Raw genomic sequence first — 25389 nt, forward strand, 5'->3', positions numbered from 1 at the left:
TTTTCGTCACATCGAATTTTCTTACATGCACAAACTTCCAACTTTTCTGTCACATCGTTCCAATTTCTTCAAACTTCAAATTTTAGCGTGGAACTAAACCCAACCTATATTTGCATGGGCCCACCCCCCCCCCCCCCCCCCCCCCCATTATATTCTCTGTGCTTATAAAACAAACTTCATATACTCTACGAAACCCCAAGCTATCGGTGTTTCTCAAGTAGTTGCTACAACGTGATCATCTGAGATGCGGCCACAAATAACAAATTTATTCTTATCAGGAAAAGAAAAAAGAAGCATTAGTTGAATTAAGCCATGGACAACGTGAAACAAATAAAAGAAGAAAGGTGCTTGGTCGATGCTTTTCATCATCAAATAATTAATTTCGCTGCGTGTGCGTGTGCGTCTTCTCTGGTTGGTCCTGCACCGACGTTAAAAAGGTTGGTGTAGATGATGATGATCTGTGCAGCGAGCGAGCGAACGGCGGGACAGAGAGACAGCTCACCGTGTGGCGACGGCGATGGTGGAACCGACACAGCGTACGCCAACACTCAACACGACGCGGCGGTGGGTAATACGCAGCGCCAGTGCACTACGTACGTACCTTACCTCATCGTTTGCTAAATTTTAATTTCAGAATTGATTTTAAAAAAAAATTTAATGTAGTTTTAAAATATTAGTTTCCTAGCCACATATTTACCCCTATATTATAACTTATAATCAGCTCTTAATAACTAACCAATGGAAGAGTGAATCACTGTGCAGTCGCATTTGAGTCACTTACCCAGGACATTTAAACTATTTGCCACCTTTAGTATGTGATGTTTAATAATTTATTACTCACAATCTATAACGTGCCCTTTTACATATCTACAATATGTGGGTACGTAGTAAATTGTTAAATGTCCACTTACATAGAAGCCCGGTCTAACTTTTGTGCAGTTTTCGACATTTAACCCCTACTTTGGTATGACCTTCGTGTGAATATTGTAACTGTAAACTGTGTATCTCTATAACTGTGTACAAGGAAGCCTCACCCAACCAATGGAGTTGTGGTTCATTTTAGCAATGAAGGGCTTTTAGTACTTCCAATTCTAATGCAACATATTGAACGCACTTAGCTATATGAATATATCGGACGCACTCCTACATCCCGCTGCGATGCAAGTCGACCACGGATCCACGACCCAGAGATCCTTTTAACCCCTGACTACAATTTTTTGCCAAGATTTTCCTGACTCGTATTTGCATACACTCGAAAAACAATCGCACTGGTTCCAAGGCTAAACATCTGCATTCATGCTCTGAAACTAAATCTCTTTATAAATATCAAATAGAGCACTAATACGAGTAAAGCTAAAAGCCGATATTTCTTATCTACATGATGAGACTACGACTAGTTCACGGTTGTTGCCAAATAAGGTTAATATTTACATCACCTACGAGCAATCTCGGTCAGGCTACAAAAGGCTATGGTAAATATTTGGCCAGGCGACAATAGGCTGAGTTTGTTTTCACTTTTCAGAACCACGGGTGCCATGTCGGATCCATCATGCACAGGTTCCTCGAAGATAATGCCGCTTCCACGAGATCCGTGACGCCTCTTTGGACCGACTGAGGTGGCTCAGATGAATTCTCCTCCTGAAATAGGCAGAGAAAATGCTCCCAGATGTGAATATAAGACCAGGTACAATAGCAGGCTATAAGCTAGCTATAAACATATTTATATTTTAAAGAGATAAAGGAAGAGAAGAGCAGCGGGCTACAGATCTGTAGCAGCCAGCTGCAGCACAGACTCCAAGACGTAATGTGTGTATGACAGATAGAATCAGGTATTAATAGTATAGTAAGCAACTAATGTATGAATTGGCTATTACATTGGCTATAGATGATTTGGAGCTAGCAGTTGGCTATACTATTAAACTTGCTCTGACTTGAATGACTTGATAATGAATTTGGACTTGCTAATGTTACTATCCAAAATGGTTTTCCAGTTGATTGAAGATAGCAATCCTAAAACATAGTACTAACTGATAGTAGGTGCGCAACAAGGTGAAATCAGTAGGGAATATAGTGCAGTATTGGAGCATTGCTATCATGTGAAATTGTCTAACTAGGAACAAACGAGTGAAACACCTCGGCTTGCTGAATATTTCACTTTGTGCATAAGTGGCCTCTCCAAATAACAATAACTAAGTAAAGAAAGGATTAGCAGTGATAGCATTATCATTTTAAAAGTTAACGGCCAGCTAGGGAAATAAGCATGACTGAAATCGGAAAAAATGATATATCCAGAGAAACAAAAATCAAGTTTAAAGAAATAGTTTTACCTCATCAGCAAGATAATGCGGTGATATTAATTTGATACGGGTAATGACATGCTCCACATTGTTTATCACCTTTTGCTGGAAATCCAACGGGTTAATCATTCCAGCAGCAACTGGAACAGAAGGAATGCCAAGTGGCCTCCTCCATGACCAAGATAACAGTTCATCACGGAAAAACATAGCCAAATGGTGCCATATATGCTGGCTTTGCTGAAAATCACAAAGAAAACAATCCGATTACGTAGGAAAAATAGAAAGATGAACCACAAGGGACAATCCTAATATTAACCAAGACGGAAAACAATTAACAGTAGGAGTACTATCATTAGCGCATCCTACTATAATTCACTCTTTAAAGAATGATACTCACTTTTGGTGAAACCACAGACTGGGCAGCAGAACACATGGCAGACACAATGAGACCTTCAACACCGAAATTTGAGAAGAAAGCTTGCATATTGCGTGTCAGCCTAAAGGGAACTAGCTCATTGAACTCAATCATTCCATTTGGATCATAAGCTGCAGATAAGCAAATGTGAGTAATAATAATTTCACGTGCCTTATTTACAATTACTGGTAATAATCAAGAAGAGTACCTGGATGGAAATCAGTCTGGAAGATCTTGCCAGTATTTTTAGCAAATAATATTTTGTTAGGAGCCCTACCACCAATCTGCAACATGTACGACATGAAACAGGACAGAGCCACTTGGATTGCAAACTGTTTCTTGAAGGTCCAGAGGTGATTCCCAGTTGGTAGAATCTTATGCATGTATTGAGAGAAGATATTATCATTAACGATATTTTTAGTAATTTCATTATAGGCTTGCAAGCGTAATTCCACCACTGCTTCAGGGGACACCTGCCCTGAGATGGCTTGATTTAGCTGTTCTTTGAAAATTGTAATAGGTGAATCAGCTTCTCTATTATGTCGGGCACAGTTAATTTCATACACCTCCAGGAAAGTGCTGTACATCAAATCATCCTCTACCATCCGAACCTGGAACAAGGGAAATTAAACATAAGGCCAGGATATTACCTTGGAAGCTGAAATAAAACAGCTAAACATGATTATTATCAGGTATGGAAGAATGGAAGGTATTTCACCTGTGACCAAACAGGAATAATGATTGGGGTGTGAATAGCAAGATGGCGCTGCCTCGACTCTTTATGTTTGTCAAACATTTTGTTTAGTACACGGAATAGCTGCAGCATTCTCTCATCACTCCGGGCATTTGGAGTCAATGATGTCTGAACAATAAAATGGCGCTGTGAACCATCAGAGCCAATAAGTGTCAGACGTCGGAAGCTACTACCATGCCTCCGGACAATAGGAATATCAGGTCCAACTCTGTCCAACTTGACAGTATGATCAGGTGCAACCTCCTGCAAAAGACAAGTAAAACTTAAAACTAGCACATAGAGAGGTGAGGAACCGTGCGAGAAGCATAAAACTTTCACAAGACTGGCTAACCATCCATATGGTAAGAGATAATGATGAGTGACATATTGACTTCAATACTGAGGATAAAAGGTAATCACTGTGACCAACCTGATCTGTGAAGTACTGCCCGGGAAGTTCTATATCAACAACATGGAAGTCCCTGAGAATTTTACTTTCTTCCTCTAGCTTTAAAATTGCAGGGAACCGATCCTCAACATTACTCTGAAGAACATTCTTCCAGTGCTTCAATCTCTCAGTGAGTTCAGCAAGTGTTGCTGGAAAAGTAGTAGCACTTTCTGGGTCAAGATCACGTTCAAAATCTTGCTTGTACTCCTTGACAAAATCAACATGCTTGTTAACAGCATCTTGTGAAAAGCAAGCTCGGCATACACCAGAAAGTTCCTTCTTGAGAGATTGTGGAACCTCGCCTGTAGTTGCAGTTGGATACTTGTAGCAGCGGTGAAGCAATGCATTAACCACAGCAAGAAGTCTTTCCTCGGGAAGAGTAACAAATCTTGATCCAATTTCAGACAGTAAAACCTGAAACCAGCAAAAATAAAAATATTAGCATACTTAGAAACACAAACAACGAAAGTTCTAGCACTAGATTGTTGTTTCTTCATGTAGATTTCTTCAAGCTTCTGTAATCCCAACAATTCAAATCAAATAGTCCCTCCAGTCCCATTACAAACAATATTAGATTTGTTGTCTTGTTTGAAAATATAAGGCATACATTTAAATTTAGTGCAAGCCTTTCCCCCAAGTCTAAAAGTATCCCATCCTCTCTTGGACTCCTTTAAACATTTATGCTTGACAACCAACACATACCACCATTTTCGAAGCACTTAATGGAAGGGCAATAAAGTCACTCTCTTATGGATTCCTACTTCACTTTTTGTCCCTGGCCAAAATATGCCTTACTATAGGAACCAAAGGGCACTGAATATGCATGGAATTCTGTTCTCTTAAATGCCAGCTTTGCTACAAAATAAAATTCCTGGCAAGCATGCTAAAAATTTCTATTGAAAAAAAGGAATGGGCAAAGAAAGAAATGGCTTATTCTATACCATTGTAATACACGTTGGCCTGTATGTATGGTAAGACTCTAATTTAATAAAAAAGTAATGGCCGTAGTCATCTCCAATTTCCTAAAGGTTTATAAACCACTTTGTTATTACTTCTTACCTCAAGCTCATTGGCTAGATTGGTATGCTTGCTCCTAAGAGCTTCCATTATATCCTTTGCAGCATCAAATGCACTTGCTGCAGAAGTTACCCAGCCAAGTCCATTATTGCGTCTTGCTGGCATTTGCGAACCATCTGCACCAGTTGAACTCGGTTGACCTTGATCATGGCCAGCGCTTGTACCACCCTCAACATTAGATCTGTCTGACTCTTGTCCTTGGAGATTACCCCCATCATGAGAAACTGCTGCACCACCTGACTGGGTAGCTTGATGAACTTGGTTGTCAGAAGTCATGTTCCCACCCCCAATATTAGATGTCCTCGCGTTCCCTTCAGATAAGTTATTGGCAGCATTGTTTGCCAGCATAGCCTGCTGCATACGCTGCTGAGCTATTCTTCCCATTTCAGTTTTTGTAGCAACATCACGACGTTCCATCAAGTATGTCCGAAGCCAATAATACAATGCCTGCAAGAAAACCTCTCAGATATGCACATATACGAGACAAGAATATGCATCGTCAAGTTCAAGAAATCGATATGACAAAATGACATCACAATCACCTGTGGATAAACTTGGGCTATTTTCAGCAAAACTAATTTGCAGTGTTGGGCTTCACTTCTCTGTAATGATAGCAATAACTGAGGTATCCACGAAAGCCAAACCCAATGGGGCAACTGCTCAAGATATTTATCCAAAGCCCTTCCAGCAGGTTCATTTTGTGTATCGAAGCTCAGAAGGTAGAGAATTCGTGCAAGATGGCTCCTTGAGTTTGAAACTCCATATTTGATGCCTTGGAAGAAACAACTTACGGCATACTCAAGCCAAATCTCATCTTTTGTCTCCTTGAAAACCTGGCAACACACACACATCAGATCTGGATGATGAAGGGATATTATTAAGAGCATAAAGGATAACATGCATACCATATCGCAGTAATTCCCCCAGCTAATCCATGCTTTTGGCAAATGCTTAAAAAGTGTTATAGCATTTGAATAAGCAACATTTGCATTCTCGCAGTCATTCATTTTTAGCAGGAAGTCACCTCTCAGACGAAATATTTCTGCTTTGTTCTTCACAGGGAAAAATTCCAAATTGGTGTTATTGATTAAGTTAAGACCACTGACTAGTTCGCCTTTCATCTCTAAGTATGCCTTGGCTTGTTCACATATCTTCACAAATGCTTCCTGTAATCAGATTAGAATGCAAACAGGTAAATAAGATGATATTGAACGCACACTATGCAGTACTAAAAATTTGATCACAAAGGCAGTCACCTGAACTTCCATGGTAGCATGACCATACATCTTATCGAGTATAGTTACACAAACGTCAGGAAGACCTTGTTTGCGAGCTATGTGAGCAAGCTTGTTCACATTCCAAGCTTTGTCTCGGTAACCAAGATGATGAAGTTGAGGATTTGTTTGGCCAAAATCTTTGAATGCATCTATTACTGAATTGTACATCTCATTCCTCCACTGGAGGAGGTCATACCAAACAGTCATATTATCCCATTCATTAGGAGTTCGAAGTCTCCATGTCTCAAGAATATCCTTGAGATCAGCAAAGGAGTTGTGATGATTGGAATTGGCACCAGAATTTCCTGATGCTGGTTTGTTCCCATTTGCAATGTCAAGCAGAATTTTAGAGGATTCTTTCACTTCAACCAACTGCTGAAACTGCTGCAGCAGAGGCATTCGGGACTGCACAGACATTTCAGGTAACTGCCACCATTGTTCTAGTGCAAGTTCAACACCTTTGCTGACAAGGTTCTCAGCTTCACCAACACCATTAGTACCTTTGTCATGAAGAGTGAAAAATGATTGAATAAGGCGTAACTTTGGTGTCTCTTCTACCTGAGCTTTTGGAATAACATTCTCCTTCATATATGTCCAGTCAGGCGCCTTCCAAAGGCAGTCTAAGAGAATCTCGTAATTCTCCACACCTTTTCCAAAATCAGCCAATACTTCCCACTGACCTAATTGAGTGGCACAAGACAACCACTGTTCTTCCCAAAGACACATTTCAGCCTTAGGGACTGTGTTATTATATGTACCTTGAGTTGCTTTTATCATTGCCTGGTAAAAGAGATTTTGTGCCTGCTGCCAGTAACCGTGTTGGACAAGTGATAGCCCAGCTCTAGTTTCTGCTGTGATTGATCTTCTCTTCCATAATCCATATCTCATGTCATCCTCATTGAGAAGCCTGTATAATTCAGCCAGTGACTCTGAGCATTTGGCCTCATTCATATGCATCATATGGCTCTCGAGTAACGCGATCGAAGTATGCCATGCATTGCAGGTCTTTCCGATATATTTGATAAGCTCACTAGGCATGCGCGGTTGAGGATGGCTCAAGTGAAGACCTTCAAGGAGTGCCTGGGCTACATTAGGTCTGCATCCTTGCTGCCTCTTATGATAATCTTTTGACAGAAGCGCAATTATTGGCTTAGCAAGAGCAACTTGCTCCTCTTTGTGTAAGGTTACCCAAACAATTGGGAATACAAGAACCCACAAATGATATGCGACGTTGGGATCAGCAAATGCAAGTTCCCTCAATGGAGCCATGACATCTGCCACCTACATTATTAACAAAGAGTACATATGGGTTATCAGGTCAAAGATTTCATACAAGGAGATTTGTCATGAGGAACCAGGTTATTCCATTTCTCATGAGCAAAACTCTAACAAATTATCCATATGCAGCAGTAAAATGAAAAGGCAACAAACATATATGGTATGAGGCAGAAAATACTAACAGCAAAGTAGTTTTGAGCACAGGTATTTACCACAAGCTTGCTTGCCTCATTTAAAAACTGAGCATGTCTTGTAGTCAGAGAATCAAACGATAAAGATGTACCATCCAAGCTTTCCTGAGCATCAGGAGCCTGTTGTGGCATAATCATGCGATCTGAAACTGGCCCAGATGTCATAAGTGCAGGAACTCGAGCAGAATTTGCAGCGAGTGTAATTGGCTCATTTTCAACTAATATTGCCAAAATAAGATCCAGGCCTTGCTTCAACCAGAAAACATCACTCACTGCTTCCCAGTCCTGGGTCTGTATTATAAACTGCAATCTAGCAAATAATGTTTTTCCGACATAGTCATGGTAAAGTTTGAAGAATCGCTTCCTCATTTCTGGGTCTTTAGCTCTAAGTCCAAGCATGTATTGCCTCTCCACCTTATGAAAATACTCTTGCCTCAAAGCCATTTGATACCTGCATAAAAAGACCGTCAGGAACACTACAAGATACTAATAAGAGCTTGCTGTATGTATGTACTTACTTAGCTGTATCTCCACAGAGTGAGTAAAGAAGTTGCAAATATTTTGCATCCCATTCTTCTTGTACAGATGGGGGAAAGCTTTTTCTGTCAACTACTGATAACTTCTGAAGATAAGCTATTATCTCCTTTGGATTAAGTGAACTGACAGAGCCAGTAGATGAAGCAAGTCTGTAGTCATCCTCAATCCAAGCTTTTATCATGTCCAGTATGCATAGAAGAACGCTAGGATCTGTGCCTTTTTCTGAAAGGAGTGCTTGAAGTATTTGGCCCATAGATCGCCTGAACTCAGAAGAGGCCATCACCCTCTCACTTATAAGTTTTAAGACGGTCTTCATGTTAGATATGACCGTAGGGTCTACTGTGGGGCGTGAATTAACTGATGAATCCTGTTCAGGCCTCTGTCCCTGAGATTATGCCAGGTCAATGCCAAGGTAAATGGACCATCATGCCAAATGGAATCTTGCCAAAACATTTACTCATAGTGTTGATGATCAAATCAGATAGTTAAACACTAACAAAAAAAACATCCTAGATGTATCTGTGGATTTTTCATCTTAAAAATAGTAAACAGTTCAAAATGATAACTTCACATAAGAACCTAACTTACCTATAGATACTAAGACAGAACACCAGGTTAATAATAATCAGCACAGTGAAAACTAGTCAACTATACGGATCAACAAAGTTAAATAATATAGAAATACTGCGCAAACATACTTGTCGAACATGGTTGCCAGCAGAAGATCCCATGTCACGTGCAAGACGTTGCAGGACTCGAAGAAGCAAACCTATGAACGGATCAATAAAATTCTTCTGTACTTCTGCGAGTGCGTTGAGGACAAACAGTGCAAAGCTTATGATAGAGTTAGCATTGCTAGGTTCAAGTGATATCTGGGGAGTGGTTACAGCAGCAAGATGCTTTTGAATGAGATCTTGAACTCTTTGGTACAACAACTTTATATCTTGTGGTGTTGTAGCTGCTTCAAGGGGAAACGCGCTGAATACCATCTTTAGCAATGAACAAAGAGACTTGCCAGCATCCAACATTTTGTTATTGAAGCAAGGTTCCAGTATCTAAGGAAAAGAGATCCCAGAATGTATCAAAGAGTCAACGTAAGAAATATCTGCATTGATCTCCATAAAATACAAATATAGCAAAAAGACTAATCCAGAGAATAAGGTTCATTCAAGTAACTTACTTGAGAAATATGGTTGATGTTATTCCGGATGAAGAGGCGGGGTTGCTTTTCTAAGACTTTGTTCATAACATCTAGGCCCTGAGCAAGTGCTGTTGCAGGATCCTTGGACTGAGAAGGTGTCAAATTCCCAAGCAATTTCTCAAGATAATTAAATTTAACATTGGCATTTGGCCAGACTTCCAAAGCTTGAGTCAGTAGATCAAGAGCTTGCTTGTACATTGAGCTAGATTCCTTATCCTTTGGTTCAATCACCAGCGACACCTGTTCAATCAACAAAACTATATGAGTATTCAAGACCTCAGATCAAAAAAGTTCTGCTGAAGACACTAGTAAGGTGGCACAAAGTGATCAACATTCTCATTATATCACAAAGGTTCACATGAGAGGATGGAACCACTAATAGGAATGCCTTGTCAATCCACTACTGCAATCAAATGTTACACTGTGCTTTGTCTCTTTTCAGGAGAAAAGGCAAGCCAGGCCGCATGCCTCAAAAGCAATCACAATGAATTAGGCAATGAGGCACCAACAACAAAAGCAAGTACCATCAGAATGTCCAGTATTAATTTTTTTTACGAACATTATCATGAAATCTAATGAAGCAACTTGTAAAATTTAGAGCATAAAAGGTAAACATAAAAAGGATAATCACCCTTATAAGGAACGTAATGATCATCTCCTCCATAGCAGCGTTAGGTTTGTACTCCTCATCTGGTTGCCCGGAAGACCCAGGTGTCTCGATATTAGGTATTGATGCCCCCCCAGGCGACATCACGCAAAGGGGTTGCAACCCTGGTTCAACTTTCACCCTCTTACTCAAATCATCGCCAAATGTGGGGACATCCGATGAGCGTTTTGGATCACCGCCAATAACAGGACTAAGCATATCACCAATTTGACTCGGGTTCTCACTTTCCTGCACAACTTTCATCTCACTTTGTCTCTGTCTTTCCCACGCCACCACCAGTCCAGCAAGTTCAATTGCCAGTCGTCTATTTTCTGCTGTTGTGTTGTATGGTAGTCCAAGACGGCTAAGGGAGTTGACCATCTGGGGAACAAAATGGGCTCTGCAACTGTAGAAGAGGTCCGCATGACGAACAATAAGCTGGAATATGTGAATCATGTTGGGAATTGAATGGCCTTCCTCCACAAGGATTTTCTTGGTGTATCTAATCCATATTGGCATGCGGCTGTCCCCTGGAGGGAGTCTTCTAGGAAGGGCAGGCATGAGGATGTCAAGAGCTTGCTTCACCAGCAGCTTATTTTCTGGTTGGCATGTCCGCAGTAGAGCAATAAAAACCTGGGGAAATAATTCATCATATTGGCTAGCTCGGTGCAATGACCTGGTTAAATGCACAATTACTCAGGAAGAATTTAATGTTATACTACCTGCAGAATAATCTTTTCAGGAGCTTGATAGGCCTCTAAGAAATGACACACGTTCACAAAAGCCCATTGCTTGCTGGAATTATCTTCACGTTTGAGATGGTTCCAACCGAACTTTATGAGTTCCTTTCGATGGTGAACAAGATCGCTCTGTAGATACTTCAGAAGTAATGTTGCAAGCTGAAGGAGTTCTATCCTCAAGGGTTCATCATATTCAGCACTGACCTAAAAATATATACATATAAAAAAGCATTGCTGTCATGGGGAAGTAACAAAGAGAAGGCTGACAGGTGTTAAGGTAGAGTGGTTCACTTCCCACCTCTTCCGGAGGATCAAGAAGCTTGTCAACAATAGTTTTAATAATAGATGGATCAACAACTTCCCAACTTTGCCCATTTTGGAAAGAATGAGCTAGCATTGGAAGGATAAGTATCTGCATAGCAACGACTAAATGATCTTGTCCATAATGCTTTGACTGGAATATGTTCAGAAAGTGATTAAGAATAATTTTCTTCAAATTTGGTGCATAGCCTTCAGCAACCTATATGGAAAATGTAAAAATGGTAAGAAACAGAAAGAACTGGAGAGCGACACAAGTAACTGTCATGAATTAGAAAAAGAAATGGTGTCACCTCTATAACATAAAATTCCTTAAGAAAACTATAATCAATGCGGCTACGGTACAAGAATATTGATAGCATATCAAATAGCGCACCAACTTCCGTACGATCATGCCTTAGATAATTTAGGAAGCATTTTATGAGCCGCTTGCTTTCCATCACCTGTTCAGAAAGTAAGATTGTTAAGATCCAAAGGTCTAGACACTTGATTAGTGCAGTATGGAACGATGCAAGGATGCTAAGAAACTTTAATAAAGCAATTTATTGAGATGTAAAGCACATATAACATGTACGCATCATGTCAGCAAAACCTAAATCATTGAATTCAAAGAAATCAAGCGCATAAGAGAAAATAAGCACCCATACTACCGGACAGTGTTTGCCCATTGAACAGAACATCATAAAATCCAGAATGATAATCCTACAAGTAGCATGGCAGAGATAACAGTATATAACAGATAGTAGCAGTAGTAAACAAAGATGCCAAAATTTAAATATCATGATTCCCCGAAATAAGTCTTTATATAAAGAACCAAGTATGCAACTTGTCCATCAACTCTAAATATCGCATCATGAATTTAACATGGCAATTAAACAGTGAAAGAAGATAAAAATTACGTAATCGGAACAGGGTAGCAATAGAAATACGTAAATCTACGTAATTGGAAGTAACCAATTAGGTTAACTACGGAACCCAGAAATCGATCACCGATCAAGTAAGTTATTCAGCTTGAGAACTACTATAATTTGTTACCCGGATAAAGGTCACTAGCAATTGAAGAGCAGCAACAAGAGACAATACAAAAACACAAATAAACGGGCAATTTACAAAGGCACCCAAAGAGAAAATGCAAAATGAGAAAAATAAAAGGTAAGTAGGAACATCAATGACTACCTGCGGTAAACTCAATTCCTGCTCATTTTGCAGGCGATCAATTCTTGAGGGTGATTTCCAAGCAAGCAACAAAGTGTCAAAGACAACCCGGTTGTTACAGAGCCATTCAGGCATCAATTTTACAAGGGTTGAAATAAGTTCCAGTCCATTAAAGTAACTGTCAGAACCAGTAGCCATGTTTGATGATGATTGGCCTGTAAAACCTTCAGTTATGGCACCAGTAAGTCCCTCATCCTTCACTGAGGAAGATTGATTACCAGCAGCTTCAGTTTGTGAATAGAACTGTGAAAAGGCGCTAGCAAGTATTTTTTGAGGCGATTTTGCAAGCTGGTCCCTTAACTCCCCAGTATCAGAGCAGATTATGTACATGAACCTGAAATTTTAAAAGGGAAGTATAATCAGTCTCTGGACATGTGTAGATCTGGGTGTTCACATGTTCATTAAAGTATAACTTTACAGAACAAGAAGAGCAAGCTAGTGTGCCACTTATACTACAGTATGCATCAAAAATAATAACAGCAGGGCTCAATAGCTAGTATCATAAATCCCAAGGTATATGTTAAAAACATAACCAGAATAGCAGTAATGATCTAATACAGACTAAAAGGGAAGTACACTAATGTAAATGAACAGCATGTGAGGCTAACTGAACCTTTTTGTAAGTCTTGCACAAAAGTTTCACAAAGTTGCAGCTAAACAAATAAGACTAATTTTGGTGAAGTGCGTACCTTCTGAAATACTTTGGATGGCTTAATCGAGCAAGAAAATAGTCAACAGCCTCCACGGCATAGCGATTCAAAAATTTTGCAAGTGGAGCACGATAAGGACTGTTGATTTCACTATAAAATTGATCTTCAGGAAGTGCCCTCTCTAAATCAATTACCAACGTAACAAGGTCATCCAAAAATTTGCTCGCCGCCGGGGGAAGAAGGTGAAAAAGCTCAATCATAGCTGCCCAAAAAAAATAGACATTAGTTATATAAACTCCTGACTCCAACCAAAGGCAACATACAAAGACGACAGCAATTGGTCATTTTGATGTCTGTAAACAAGAGAAAAATTGGACATTTTGAACCACTTTACAACAAGGCAAGACTTGATCCATTTCATATTATCTAGCTCCTATAAATATAAGTTGGAGGAGATGGTACATCCACCTAGATCTTTTTGCGAATGGATATGTGCATGCATATGTAAATCCACCTAGATCTTCTATGAAGCATTTCTACAATAAAATTGGAAGATACCGAGAGCACAAGCATCATTTGGTACACATTTGCGAAAAAAGGTTTAAGTTCTGTGTATCAAATTAGTACAATAATATATGAAAAGAATGAAGATCTGGTTTCTAAATCTCGTGTGATGTGTCCTCTTTCAAACAAAATATTGATAGTTAGAGAGGAAAATGCAATAAAATTATGACAGACCTGCAGCTATTTTTGGCTCATCTCCAGCTTTCCAAGATTTTTGACTCTGGGCAAGCTTTTCTGGCTCCAGCCATTTTTTCAAGTGATCCAATAACTTAGCACCTAAAGTGACATTAAACCAGTTTGATAGTAATTCAAGCAGACGAGCCAATCCCTGGAGCAACGGCATGGTAAGACTCCTTGTATGTGCTAAGTTAACTAAGATGGGCCTTAAACTGCTTTGCAGAAGATCTTTTGGCATCCTTTGCTGCTGAACGACCTGTAAAATGCAAATCATCAATGAGAACATGCTAGATGCTGCAAGCGCAATCTAGAATTTGAATTTTTAAAGCAAAACAAAATAAATTAGAAAAGGAAGAAAATAAATATTCTCTGAAATTCCATGTCAATATAAGAAAGCAATTGCAGTAAACACCACCTGACGAAGTCCCTCCTTGGCAACATTGACAATCTCTGTAGTCCTGCATGTCAGAGATTTGAAGAACATTGAGATAATCTTTGCACGTAAGTCGCTATGATTTGGAGCTTTCAGATCTCCCCATGCCATTGCAGTACAGAGTAGTTCAATGCATGCCGTCCTCAATTTGTTCCATGTCATAATTATTTTTGCATTCATCATCTTGGTGACCCAAACAGTCTCATCAGCCTCAGCAATTTGCAGTGCTTCTTGCAAAAAGTTCACGAGCTCAGGAGACAACTTCAGAAGAGGTGGTCTTAGTGCTAAACAGAAATTCAATGCTGTAACAGTACCCACCTGAGATAGAAAAAAAAAATAAGTAAAGGATCCATCACTTATATCATGAACATAGAAATCCTCAGAAGTTAAAACATAAAATATATATCTTACCTGCTGCTCAATGTTCTTGGAACGCAAAGATCGTGAAATCAGAGGCTGGAGCAACGGGAGGTACAGAGGCTCCAGCAATTCAGAGACCTCACTGCCAGTTCTACTTGCAAGCAGTGATAAGCATGCCTGCACATTCTTCCTCACAACAATTGAGGTATTTGGGTTAAACAGTTCCACTGCAAGAAACTCCACAACTCCCTGAAAACTTTGTCGGCGATGTTCACTGTTTGCTTCATCTGCATTGTTTACTACCCGTAGAACTTGTGTTAGGACATGGTTTGTCTCCTCCTGCTCTTTGTTTGCATGCATCGGGAGCCTCTTAAGAACATGTATAAGCCCGCGTACAACTCTAACCTGGAAAATGCATAGGGTATCCACAGACACTTTACCAACCAGTGCTCCAAGGCCCATTACACCACCCATCTGAGCTTGCCATGTGCTACCATAACAACAATGCAACAGGCGTGGCAATAATTCCTCAAATACTGCAACCCGCACACTTGGAGGAGGAGAATAAACTGGATTCAAAGATGGACTAGAAACTAACATGGGGGTACTAGGACCACCTCTTAGCATACCAGTATGCTTCATGCGAGCAAGAAAGAGTAGTGTCTCAGCAAAAGTATTTAAAGCAGACAGAGCAGCTTTTGCATGTTGACGATTTTCACTTGAGAGTACTTCAACCAATGAATCCATAAATATTAAAGGATCCAACTCACGGAGATTAGATGAAGTGTTGTTCCTTGATCTAGATCCCATGCTAGATGAAAGGGACGAACCAACAGGTTGTACATATCCAGACTGACTGGAGGATGAAGAATCGATATGGAAAAGCATAGCAAAATGTCGACATAAATCAACAACGAAGTCATCATTCTCGTCTGTAAGGCTGGTGTCAGAATTAGCTGCAATGATAGCTACAAGCAGAACCTTGAAAACAGATTTCTCTGCCAGTAGTTGTGTCTTTGTCTTCACACCTAAATCTCCCTAAAGATCAAGTAGAAAATAAAGGGAAAAATCAACAAAACACACTCAAGTTAGATTAGGCAAAAGATACTCCCTCCATTCCAAATTGATCTACATATAGTTTTTTTGAGGGTATTCCTAAATGATCTACATATTTGTGTTCATTTATTAGGTCTATTCGTTATTTGTGCATTGGAGTAAATGGACATTGATGCATGCATCCATGCACACATGTATTTATAACCCACATGTAATAGTGGGGATGGTGCATGCATTGAGTTTGTTGCTAGAGTAAATATAGTATGAGAGAGTTATTAGCTTTTCTTGGTCTTGATGTACCTATGAAATATGTAGATCAATTTGGAATGGAGGGAGTACAACACAAATACCAGAAAGAACTGCTGCTCCAGTCAAATATTAATATACATAAATACAGGTCATCATTTTGGTATGAATAAAAATCCAAATTTTTAAATAATAAAAAGGAGGTAAGAGGCAAAAGTTTCAAACAATAATGGCATCTAAATGCAGCTGGACATAATTATTCCAAAAAAGGCAACCTACAGATTTTAGAGAGTATACGATCACACCGTTTATTGAACAATAATGCGGAAGTTTAGCATTGCTATTTGTGGTAATACCTGATTTACCACTTTTATGCATTACCAATTAGACATCAAGAGATTGAATGGACCACAAGAAGGCTGTCACTACTTAATAAAAATAAAGGTCCATTTGGAACAAGAAACCAACTATAGTCCAAAGAATGGACATGACTATGATTGTAGGTTAGTTTGGGGAAAAGGGTTAAATGAATACAGAAAAATCATAATGTGACATGTTGTCATTAGTTTACAAGATAACATGGCATGCTGAATAATAAGCATTAATTAATTTCTGAAATCATGCAATGCGGTACTCCCTCCGTCCCAAAATAAGTCCAATTTTCACCGATTCCACACATACCAATACACAACCAAAACGACTAGAATGCCCCTACTCTCTCAAATACCAATGAAACTATTCTTCACTTTATCTACTCCCAATACAATTATTCCCTACTTTCACGAACTCTGATGCAATGATTACTCTAATAATGAACTTATTTATTTTGGGACAAATGAAAGGAGCTAAAAATGAACTTATTACGGGACAGAGGGAGTAAAATGTATCAATTATGGGAGCTACTGGACAATCCCATAACTGCAATTGAATGCTAATCAATAGTCAATACAAGCCTACGTTGATCAATTTCGATCACGACAAATAACTTTGGGACTATGTAAGATCGATGATGTCAAATGTCAGAAGATGATCAAGCAGCGTGAGCAAAATACATAACAAGTAATATTAACAATATCAATACTCAACATATATTCAAACCAACCTTCATATCAGAAGCATCATTGCGACGCCTTGATGGATCCAAAGAAGATATTAGCAGTGTCCCAAGAACTCCAGGGCTCACACCCTCACCGGGTACATTTTCCCGTAAGTTTAACAAAGAATCCAAGCACACTCGAATAAACTGAAGAGCCTGTTTCCTGTAGAAAGCTTCCATACTATTACCTTGCATAACTGCACTGACTGCAAAGTGTATGCATCTGTCCAGTGGAACTAGAAACGGTGTTGCAGGCTCAAAAGTCAGAACTAAACGAAGTCCATGTTCCGGGTTTTCCTTGCATTCAAGTGTGAGGGGCTCCTTCAAAAATCGCCTATTTCGACCCCCTAGCTTACCTAACAGTTCCAAGGACTTTGTACCCCATGTGTAGGGAGGAGGCCTCAAGTGAGACCATAAAGCAAGAATGACATCAGACATTAAATTGGCCATGCTAGGTTCCAAAAAATCAGGGTTGAGACTATCAATCCAAAATTCTAGTGTACGAAGAGCTAAGCTCACAAGGTCATCACTCCCTTTCAGAGCAAGAACGAGAGGTTTCATCAAACGAGGAATGTGAGGCAGCAAAGAACTCAAGCGAGCAGGTAATATCAGGCAAAGCTCCAAAATCAAGTCTCGCATATCTTCACTAGTTGGCCCATCAAGCATGGAGAGCAACATATTGAGGCAAGGCTGTAAAGACGGTATAAGATCACGCATCAATGAATCAAATTTAGCAATGTTCAATGCACGGAACATGCTACGGAGAAGGTGCATGTAACCAAGAGGTTTCTCAACTTCAGTGGCACTCTTCATGCAAACTTCCATTATTACTGGGACATGTGGCTGAAGAGTGCGCTCACAACTTTCTGGGGCCTTTGCTGCAGCAACAAACAAAAAGCGAAAGAGTTGCAAGACAAGCTTTGCTGCAGGCGAATCTGGCTGCTTCAGCGCGTCAAGTTTTGAGCTAACAAGGAAATTAATCAATACATCTGTGAATGGCCGAAGAACCTTGGGAGCTTGCAAAAGGCTAGAAAATATGTGTAACAGCTGGTTGTTTGTTATCATGCAATCAAAGAGGTCTGGCATGCAAAAGGAAAACATGTCCATTATATCCCGAGCTTCCATTATAGCTAGCATTTGGGAAAAACATTGCAGAATGTCTCTCTCCTCATCCTTTTCCTTAAAAAGAGCCAAACAGTGAACCCCAGATTTTAGAACACCCGAAGTCTTCCGCACCTATAACATATCACATAATTTTATTAGCAACAGTTCAGTTTAACCAAAAGAATAAAGGTGCATGGTGATGGTTTAATGGACCTCATCCTCCCGCAGTCCCCTGAATGGTTGTACTGATAAATTTGATGATTGTTGACTTTGTTGCTGCAGAATACATGATTGGATTATAAGAGCTCAAGGATGATAACATACTGAATAAGATAGTACCCACAAACTTGGGATGTCAATAATACCTGTGGGCGTGGCCAATGAGCATGGGTTATGCTCCAGATTATTGTCTTCATTCCTGGTATGTGTTTAACATGAAAACATTGGAGTTATAAATGCTTAAACACTTTGTATATGTAAATATTTTATTAAAAATAAATCATACCTAGTACGAGTGTCCTTATCAGACTTTTGTAATCATTAATCTCCTTTGTGTACTCCAAGGGTGGTTGCAAATTCAGCACAGTCTGTAAAATTGTTGGAGAGATTTAAATAACCCATAAGTACAAATAAACAGTAGCTTGTCTCTGGTTTCACCACAGGTCCCTCATTTTGCTGCATGGCCCTATCTTATTTTATAGGCCGGATGCAACTAGCCAACAATAATAACTACCAGCATATGATGAAAAAATTGCTATATTTGTGGTTTCGTGTAGAGCAGACAGGGGCATAAATCTTTTATACTCGGCATTTGCCTTGAAAGGCTTGAGTATAATCAAGTTATTCACTTACTCATAGTAAGTAACACATTAAATGTCTGGAGTGAATGCACAGGTTAATAGACTAACACATGCCCTATTATTTTGTTTTGAGAAACTCAGCTAGACAACTCACTGTTTTAAGTAAATGCAATTACATAAATGCAAAGCATCTGTGAATTGCCTCCATAAAGAGGGCCTATGACATACCTGTAATGGGACTTCAAGTTTCATTCTCAAATTTTGGTGTTCCTTCCCTTCCTCACCTTCTTCAAGCAACTGGAGAAAAAGAGAGCAAGTTGACTATACAGTGTAACAAACCAAAAAGGAGATAGCATTGATCTTTCTGTTGAGAAAAGTCTAAAATACACAATAGTTGGGAGCTCCAGAGAATATTTAATGCTATACAATTAAAGTCGATCATTAGACACATATCCTTAAGCACCAATCATCAAAATCTGGCATTAAATTTTCGTTGGATATAAACTGAGGCCAACCACAGTTTGCCAGAATAAAAAAGGCACGATAGCCAGCTTTTACCGTTGTCGATTATGCAGAACTGTCCCACTGTTTTAGAAATAGTACCATATTATAAAATAGACTAACAGGCTCTGTTTTATTTCTTATGCATGTACATTGCAGTACACCAGTGCCCAATGCATCTGTCCTCCCATGTGTACAACATGTGCCAGTGAACTGTGCAAGGTTATATTATGCCATAGCATACACTATAAAATATCATTAAAAGCATGCCATATACCTGAGGAATTGTGCGCTTCAATGTCCTGAACTTCCCAACAAATGCATCCAGTATACGCCCCTAGTCATTTCTAAAAATCAGTACCAACAAAAGAAACTAACTAGCGTATCGGAACAGGAAAGCAGTTCTTTTTACCAACAAAATCCGTGCTTCATCCATGCTTGGCTGATCAATACCTTTTTCATATATAGGCTCAACCTTGAAGAGTTCACCAAAGAGTAGCAGTTCAGTTCAGTATAAAAAAATTAATTCACCATTAGTACTATAATTAAGTATGAAGTTCTTTGTGCACACACAAAATCGTAAAAGTAAAAGCTGAACAAAACACAATATGTAGATCCTATTATTACTACTAAAAACAAATAGAACAATAGGGCATAAGCATACCAGATTCAACATCAAACGAGCCGATGTCGTATGAATGACAAGGGTTAGCGAAGAATCATGCATATTCCGGGAGAACAAATAAATGATCCGCGATAGCTGCACAAAAATGAGGTCACTACGTTAATGACATCTGAACATAGAAGATCAACCTCCAAGAGTGGAGTTTGTACTGGTGATAGTGATATCACCCCCAATGAAGTGCCTAGTTTTCATAATCTTGCAGAATGCTGGATCAAGAAAAACTACAGTATATTTCTGCGTCTGAATAAGCAAAAGAGAGATGTGGCACCTACTCAAACTAATGAACTAATTGTTTGAGCCATGCATTGTTCATATTGAATTACAGATGGTGTTTGCCTGTTTGGCAGTTCCCCGTGCAAAAAGAATATAATAAATTGCCTTCCTAAACTTCAACAATGCAAGTGTTGACATTCTTACATAGCAACACCAGACTAACAAAAAATGAGCATCTATAAAAAAAAATACATGGTTCACAAATTACACAAACTAAGGAATTCTGCAAGAATCAAGATTAACCTGCGGAAGAGAAAGGTCTCCACGAACATAATGCACCAGCTCGGCAAGAAGGGTATAGGCAAGAGGTCTCAATGTCTCGATGCAAACTCGGCCTGTGCCTATCAAAACCCTGATAAACAAGCAAAATGTTTGGAACAAAGAGTAAGAGAATGTGTATGTACTCAACATCTCCACAGAGACAAAAGGGACGAAAATAATATGCACCGAGTTGGTTTGAGTAGTACACAGTTATCATAATCAAACAAGAAAAGGAGCAGCTTGACAGACACTTTTCTCTGCGTACTTTCTAGCACAATAAACAGCCAGTGTCTTATTAATAGTTATAGTTTCTCTATTTACAACTTTACAACATTTTTTAAGAACTAGGAGCTGTTTGATCTCGAATTAAGGATAAGTGCTGTCTCTTTTTTTCTGATGACCCCAAGAGGGAAATTAACTGCTTTGAATTGCCCTTGTCTCTTAGCAATAAATAGCTTGTGGCCATGGGTTAGGCGCATTTTGTTTTAAAAACAAGTTAACTTATCAAAAGTGCTTAAATAGAATACCAATGAGTTCAGACATCAGGACTAGCAAGAACTCTCTGCATACTAAACCATGTTACACCCTTATTTACAGAACATGGAACAAGAACTTGCCAGCAAGCATTCGACATATTAGTAATCAAGAACAACTATGCATCAGATCCCAGTAAGGCAACATTCAAATCAAACATGAATAAATTGGGTAATCATATAAATGAAAAGTGTACCTCTCATCAAGAAGTGTGTCAATCAAGGGAAATAAACCGCGCCTGTACTCAGTGTTGAGAACTTGCTTCAAGCCAACTAGCAGCTCCTGCAATTCCATACACAAAAGTTTATAAAAATGCATTTCAACACAATGTATAGTTCATTAACTTTGAGAAAGATTTAGATAATAACTTGCCTTCCTTATGGAAACAGAGTCCGGGGGGCATGTAACAAGCAAGTTCACAATGCTCTTGCATATGCTTTCCTCATATGACTTTATATGATCCGCGTTGCTCTTCAGAAGGTACGTCAGGAATGACAATGTCTGCAACACAAAAATGGTTAACCAATCATGACCTCCACAGACAAGGAAACAAAATTGACAGAACCTGCAGTACCTTGACTTGTGCACCCTTTAACTCAACAAAGGGCGTCTTCAGGTGTGGTGGCACTTTGTCTGGCCCCTTAATAGAGATTGCAGACACCATGAGTGGTAGCAAGTATGGGATATTTGTCTGCACAAGCTTAGCATACAACTGGAACAAAAACATCACTACTAGAGGGCTCTCTGTGACTATCTTGAATGACCGTGCACTTGGATTGAGTTGTCCACCGCCTGGCACTGCCACCGTGCCTGGGGCATCAGCAGTGGGGTCCAAATGCTGGTTGGGCACGGCAGCAGCAATATTGGCACTGACATTGGGATTATCGAAGAAATGGGTGACAGTATTGGGAAAGTTGCGGTATATGGTAACAACAAAATCAAGGAACGGCTGCACCTCTGCCTCGACAGTAGGGCGAAAGTTACGGAGGAGATCAAATACAATCCTGATGGCAAGAAGTGCATTGTCCTCATTGTCCTGTGTCAATACACGAAGAGAGAGCTTGAGCAGGTCTTGCACAAAGGGTCGGAGCACCTCACTGTGGGGTAGCCGATTGAGGATCTCAATCACCACATTCCGCAGCTTGTGCTCCGCATTCTCAGTGCCCTGTGGTGCGGTGAAGTTGCTGAGGATGGCCGAGAATGCTCTGAAGTAGCATCTAAGAAAGTTAAGATAGTCTGGAGTATGGGTCATCTCCAGGCTGTCCCGAACTTCCATGGCAAGCTGCAGTCGGACTTGCACAGCTGCAGAGTAATAGGGCAAAGGATCAGATTATTGTGTCAAAACAAAATGGCACTCCACCACAAAGACTATGTCTACAAGACAGACTGTAACAGGTTTACACAGTTCAAAAGGTCAAAATGAAACCGATGAAAAACCATGCGGTGGTGTTGTGAGATAGACTGGTACAATCCAACCATTGAACAGAAAAATAGAAGCTTGATATGGTGTTCAGTTCAGACAAAAAGGTAAATTTGAAGGCACCGAGCCTGTTCTCAAAAGAGGCAGAAAATTATATTTTAAAAAAATGAAAGGATAAAAATAGAAATTCGGGATGGAAAGGTGAACAGCTGCAGAAAGTTGAATGAGGAATTGGACGCAAAAACCAAAATGGTTATGAATAGGAGATGTGCATATAAAATAGTGAAGCATCAAACACTTGTGAGTAAGACTTAACCATGAAATTCGTACAAAAATACAAACAAAATTATATTACATAGTGTGTATGAGGATGGAAGGCTGAAACGCTCGTTGCGGAGAACTGCAATGTCAAAGACAAATCCAAAAATTCCAGCAAGAGAAACACAGAATTCTCAAATCCGACCCAGACCACAAATCCAAAAAAATTCCACCAGGTTAGAATTCTCAAATCCAACCCAAACCCAGAATTCTCAAATCCAACCCAAACCCCGGGCAAAATCGGGGGCAGTGCGACAAACTCAACCGAAAATTCAGAAAGTAACCGAACCAACCAACCAAACAAATGGACGAGAGCAAATGGGGTCCGTACGAAGGTCCGGCTCGAGGAGCTTCTGCGAGTGCTGCTCCATGTTGGAGCTGTTGATGGGCGCCATGGCAGCCCCCCACCCCACCACCGCCCAAACCCTACCGCCGCGCCCGCGCCAGGGCTTTTAGGGTTTTTGGAGATCGCGCGGCGGCGACCACCACCACCACCACCACGCCCCCCGCGCCGCGGGGCACGCGAAGCGGGCGACGAAGGGAAGGGCGCGCGCGCGCTCCGGTTCTCCTCCGCCGCGAGACGCGAAATCGCGCGGCCTCGCGCTCGCGCTCGCGACCGAAGCCGAGGGTTTGGAGAGGGGGAAGAAGGAGGGGGGAGAGAGAGAGGAGAGAGAGGGCGAATGGTAGGGGGGGACTCGGGATCGCGGTATTATGAGGGGGGGCGTGTTTCGGTCAGGTCGGTTTGGGTTTGGGGTTGCGTTGCATCGGGTTCGCCCGGGTCAACCGCGGTGGATCGGGTGGAGGGAGTTGGGCCGTGTACCTACACGCGGCGGCGGCCCAATTTTGTACTGGAGATGGGCCACCGGCATTTGGTGAGTCCAGCTACGTCTCTAGATCGGCCTGTGGGTGTACTGGGACCGAAACTATCTTTGTTGGGTTAGATGGGCTTCAATAGTCACTAGGAATAAGTCTATTTTTTGTCTATCCTATCTTGCTGAGTACTGGGACCGAAACTATCTTTCTTGGGTTAGATGGGCTTCAATAGTCACTAGGAGCAAGTCTACTTTGCGTTCATCATCTCTTGCTCCTGATTGAATTGTCTCCCTCTATCGTAAAACTAGATATAACGCTTTCCACGTCTTGGGAAACCGGTGCAAATCGATTTCTATGGTGGTTTTTGGAAACGGTTTCTACCGACGTGACAAATTGACCACAATTGACTCATTGAGTGAGTTAGCAGGGGTTAGTTTTTCCTTCCTTCCAATTTTACGTCGGCCTATAAGTACGGGACCGAAACAAATATTGTCAATGGGCTTCAATAGCCGCTATGAAGGCACATTGAGGTGAACACTAAAGCCCGTTCCTCCGTCAGGGCAATTTACCACTCCTTCCGTTTAATACTTTAAGACGTAACTTTTTCCTTGCAAGTCTAGCTAGTTTTAGAGAAATATAGCAACTTTTATAACATCAAAATAGTTTTTCGCTACATCAAAAATTAAATATATTTTATACTTTATTTGTCTGGTGTTGAAAATATTACTACTATGTTTTCTATAATTCGGTCATACTTAAAGAACATTGATTAAGAACAAAGTTAAAGTCTTATAATATATAACGGATGGAGTAATTATCATCGCGAAAAATCACGTCAATTAGACCTAGACTTTAACATAGTACCATTTTTTACAGGCAACGGTGTTTTGTATTTTTTTTATTGCGATACTTTTAAATTTTCTCTACTCCTAATAATTATATGTCTGGTTACTCACCCACCTTACAATGCTCGTATTATTTGCTTCTTAGCAGTGTAAACTAATGTTGCTTCTTATGAGTTTCACCGTCTTTACCACTACACCAGTCCTTCGTCCTAATAGTCATCTCCACCACGTTGGTATTGTTTACACCACCTTAAGCTGGCGGCAAACCATCGCCTACCAATATTATCCCCTACAACCATTACCCCACACCCCTAGAAGCAATCTCAACCTTACCGACCCCATTTCGCCTACCTTTCCCTAGGAGATCCATTACTAGCTTCTTACATATTCATCACGCTGTCATTAATCGCTTGCCTAAACTAGCGGAATAATCAGTTCCCAATCTCCTATTGATATCTTTGACCTTATAAGTTATTTGTCATCACCATTAATAACTTGGAGGTAAAGGATACCTTACAATAGTTAATTGTTTTCAAATTGAGATTTGCTTAGACATTCCCTAAACATATAGGCTGCGTTCGATACTCCAACAAGAATTGGATGAAATTTTGAATACTCGTAGCATGCTTTTCAAACTGCTAAACAGTGTGTTTTCGTGTGAAAACTTTACATATGAAAGTTGCTCTAAAATATCGAATTAATCGAATTTTCAAGTTTGTAATAATTAAAACTCAATTAATCACATGTTATTACCACCTCGTTTTACGTGAAGCACTTAATCTTTATCTTTATATTTATTTTCATTTTCAGGAGATTCAAACAGCCATTCCCGTCGCATATGAGATTAAGATCATAGGTTTGCCTCAAGTTACAACCGATA

The 25389-nt window shown here is 40.1% G+C and overlaps 1 protein-coding gene across 1 annotated transcript; it reads right to left on the minus strand.

Moving 5' to 3' along the window:
- Positions 1-1289: 1289 nt before the first annotated feature.
- LOC127778256 (uncharacterized) lies at positions 1290-23523 on the minus strand. Its single transcript, XM_052304829.1, has 36 exons — positions 23183-23523; positions 21688-22415; positions 21486-21614; positions 21310-21395; positions 20562-20670; positions 20025-20120; positions 19773-19835; positions 19638-19697; positions 19088-19156; positions 18565-18646; positions 18425-18477; positions 18273-18335; positions 16962-18191; positions 14609-15595; positions 14180-14515; positions 13762-14020; positions 13063-13285; positions 12335-12707; positions 11452-11601; positions 11139-11360; positions 10823-11044; positions 10086-10733; positions 9434-9694; positions 8952-9308; positions 8235-8638; positions 7738-8167; positions 6227-7528; positions 5876-6136; positions 5513-5803; positions 4953-5417; positions 3876-4307; positions 3431-3709; positions 2921-3323; positions 2695-2843; positions 2328-2534; positions 1290-1638 (listed from the first exon to the last, which is right to left on the minus strand). Exons 1-36 carry the CDS (start codon positions 23244-23246, stop codon positions 1519-1521), a joined length of 11613 nt encoding a protein of 3870 aa, XP_052160789.1. The 5' UTR covers positions 23247-23523; the 3' UTR covers positions 1290-1518.
- Between the last annotated feature and the right edge of the window lie 1866 nt (positions 23524-25389).

This window comes from Oryza glaberrima, chromosome 7 (genome assembly GCF_000147395.1).
Source record: "Oryza glaberrima chromosome 7, OglaRS2, whole genome shotgun sequence".
NCBI lineage: Eukaryota > Viridiplantae > Streptophyta > Magnoliopsida > Poales > Poaceae > Oryza > Oryza glaberrima.

Coding starts and splice junctions, on each gene's coding strand:
- LOC127778256 (XM_052304829.1), bottom strand. CDS start 23,246: ATGGCGCCCATCAACAGCTCCAACATGGAGCAGCACTCGCAGAAGCTC. Junction 22,416..23,182: donor GCTCCTCGAGCCGGACCTTC/GTACGGACCCCA, acceptor ATTACTCTGCAG/CTGTGCAAGTCCGACTGCAG. Junction 15,596..16,961: donor ATGATGCTTCTGATATGAAG/GTTGGTTTGAAT, acceptor CTTGATCTTTAG/GGAGATTTAGGTGTGAAGAC.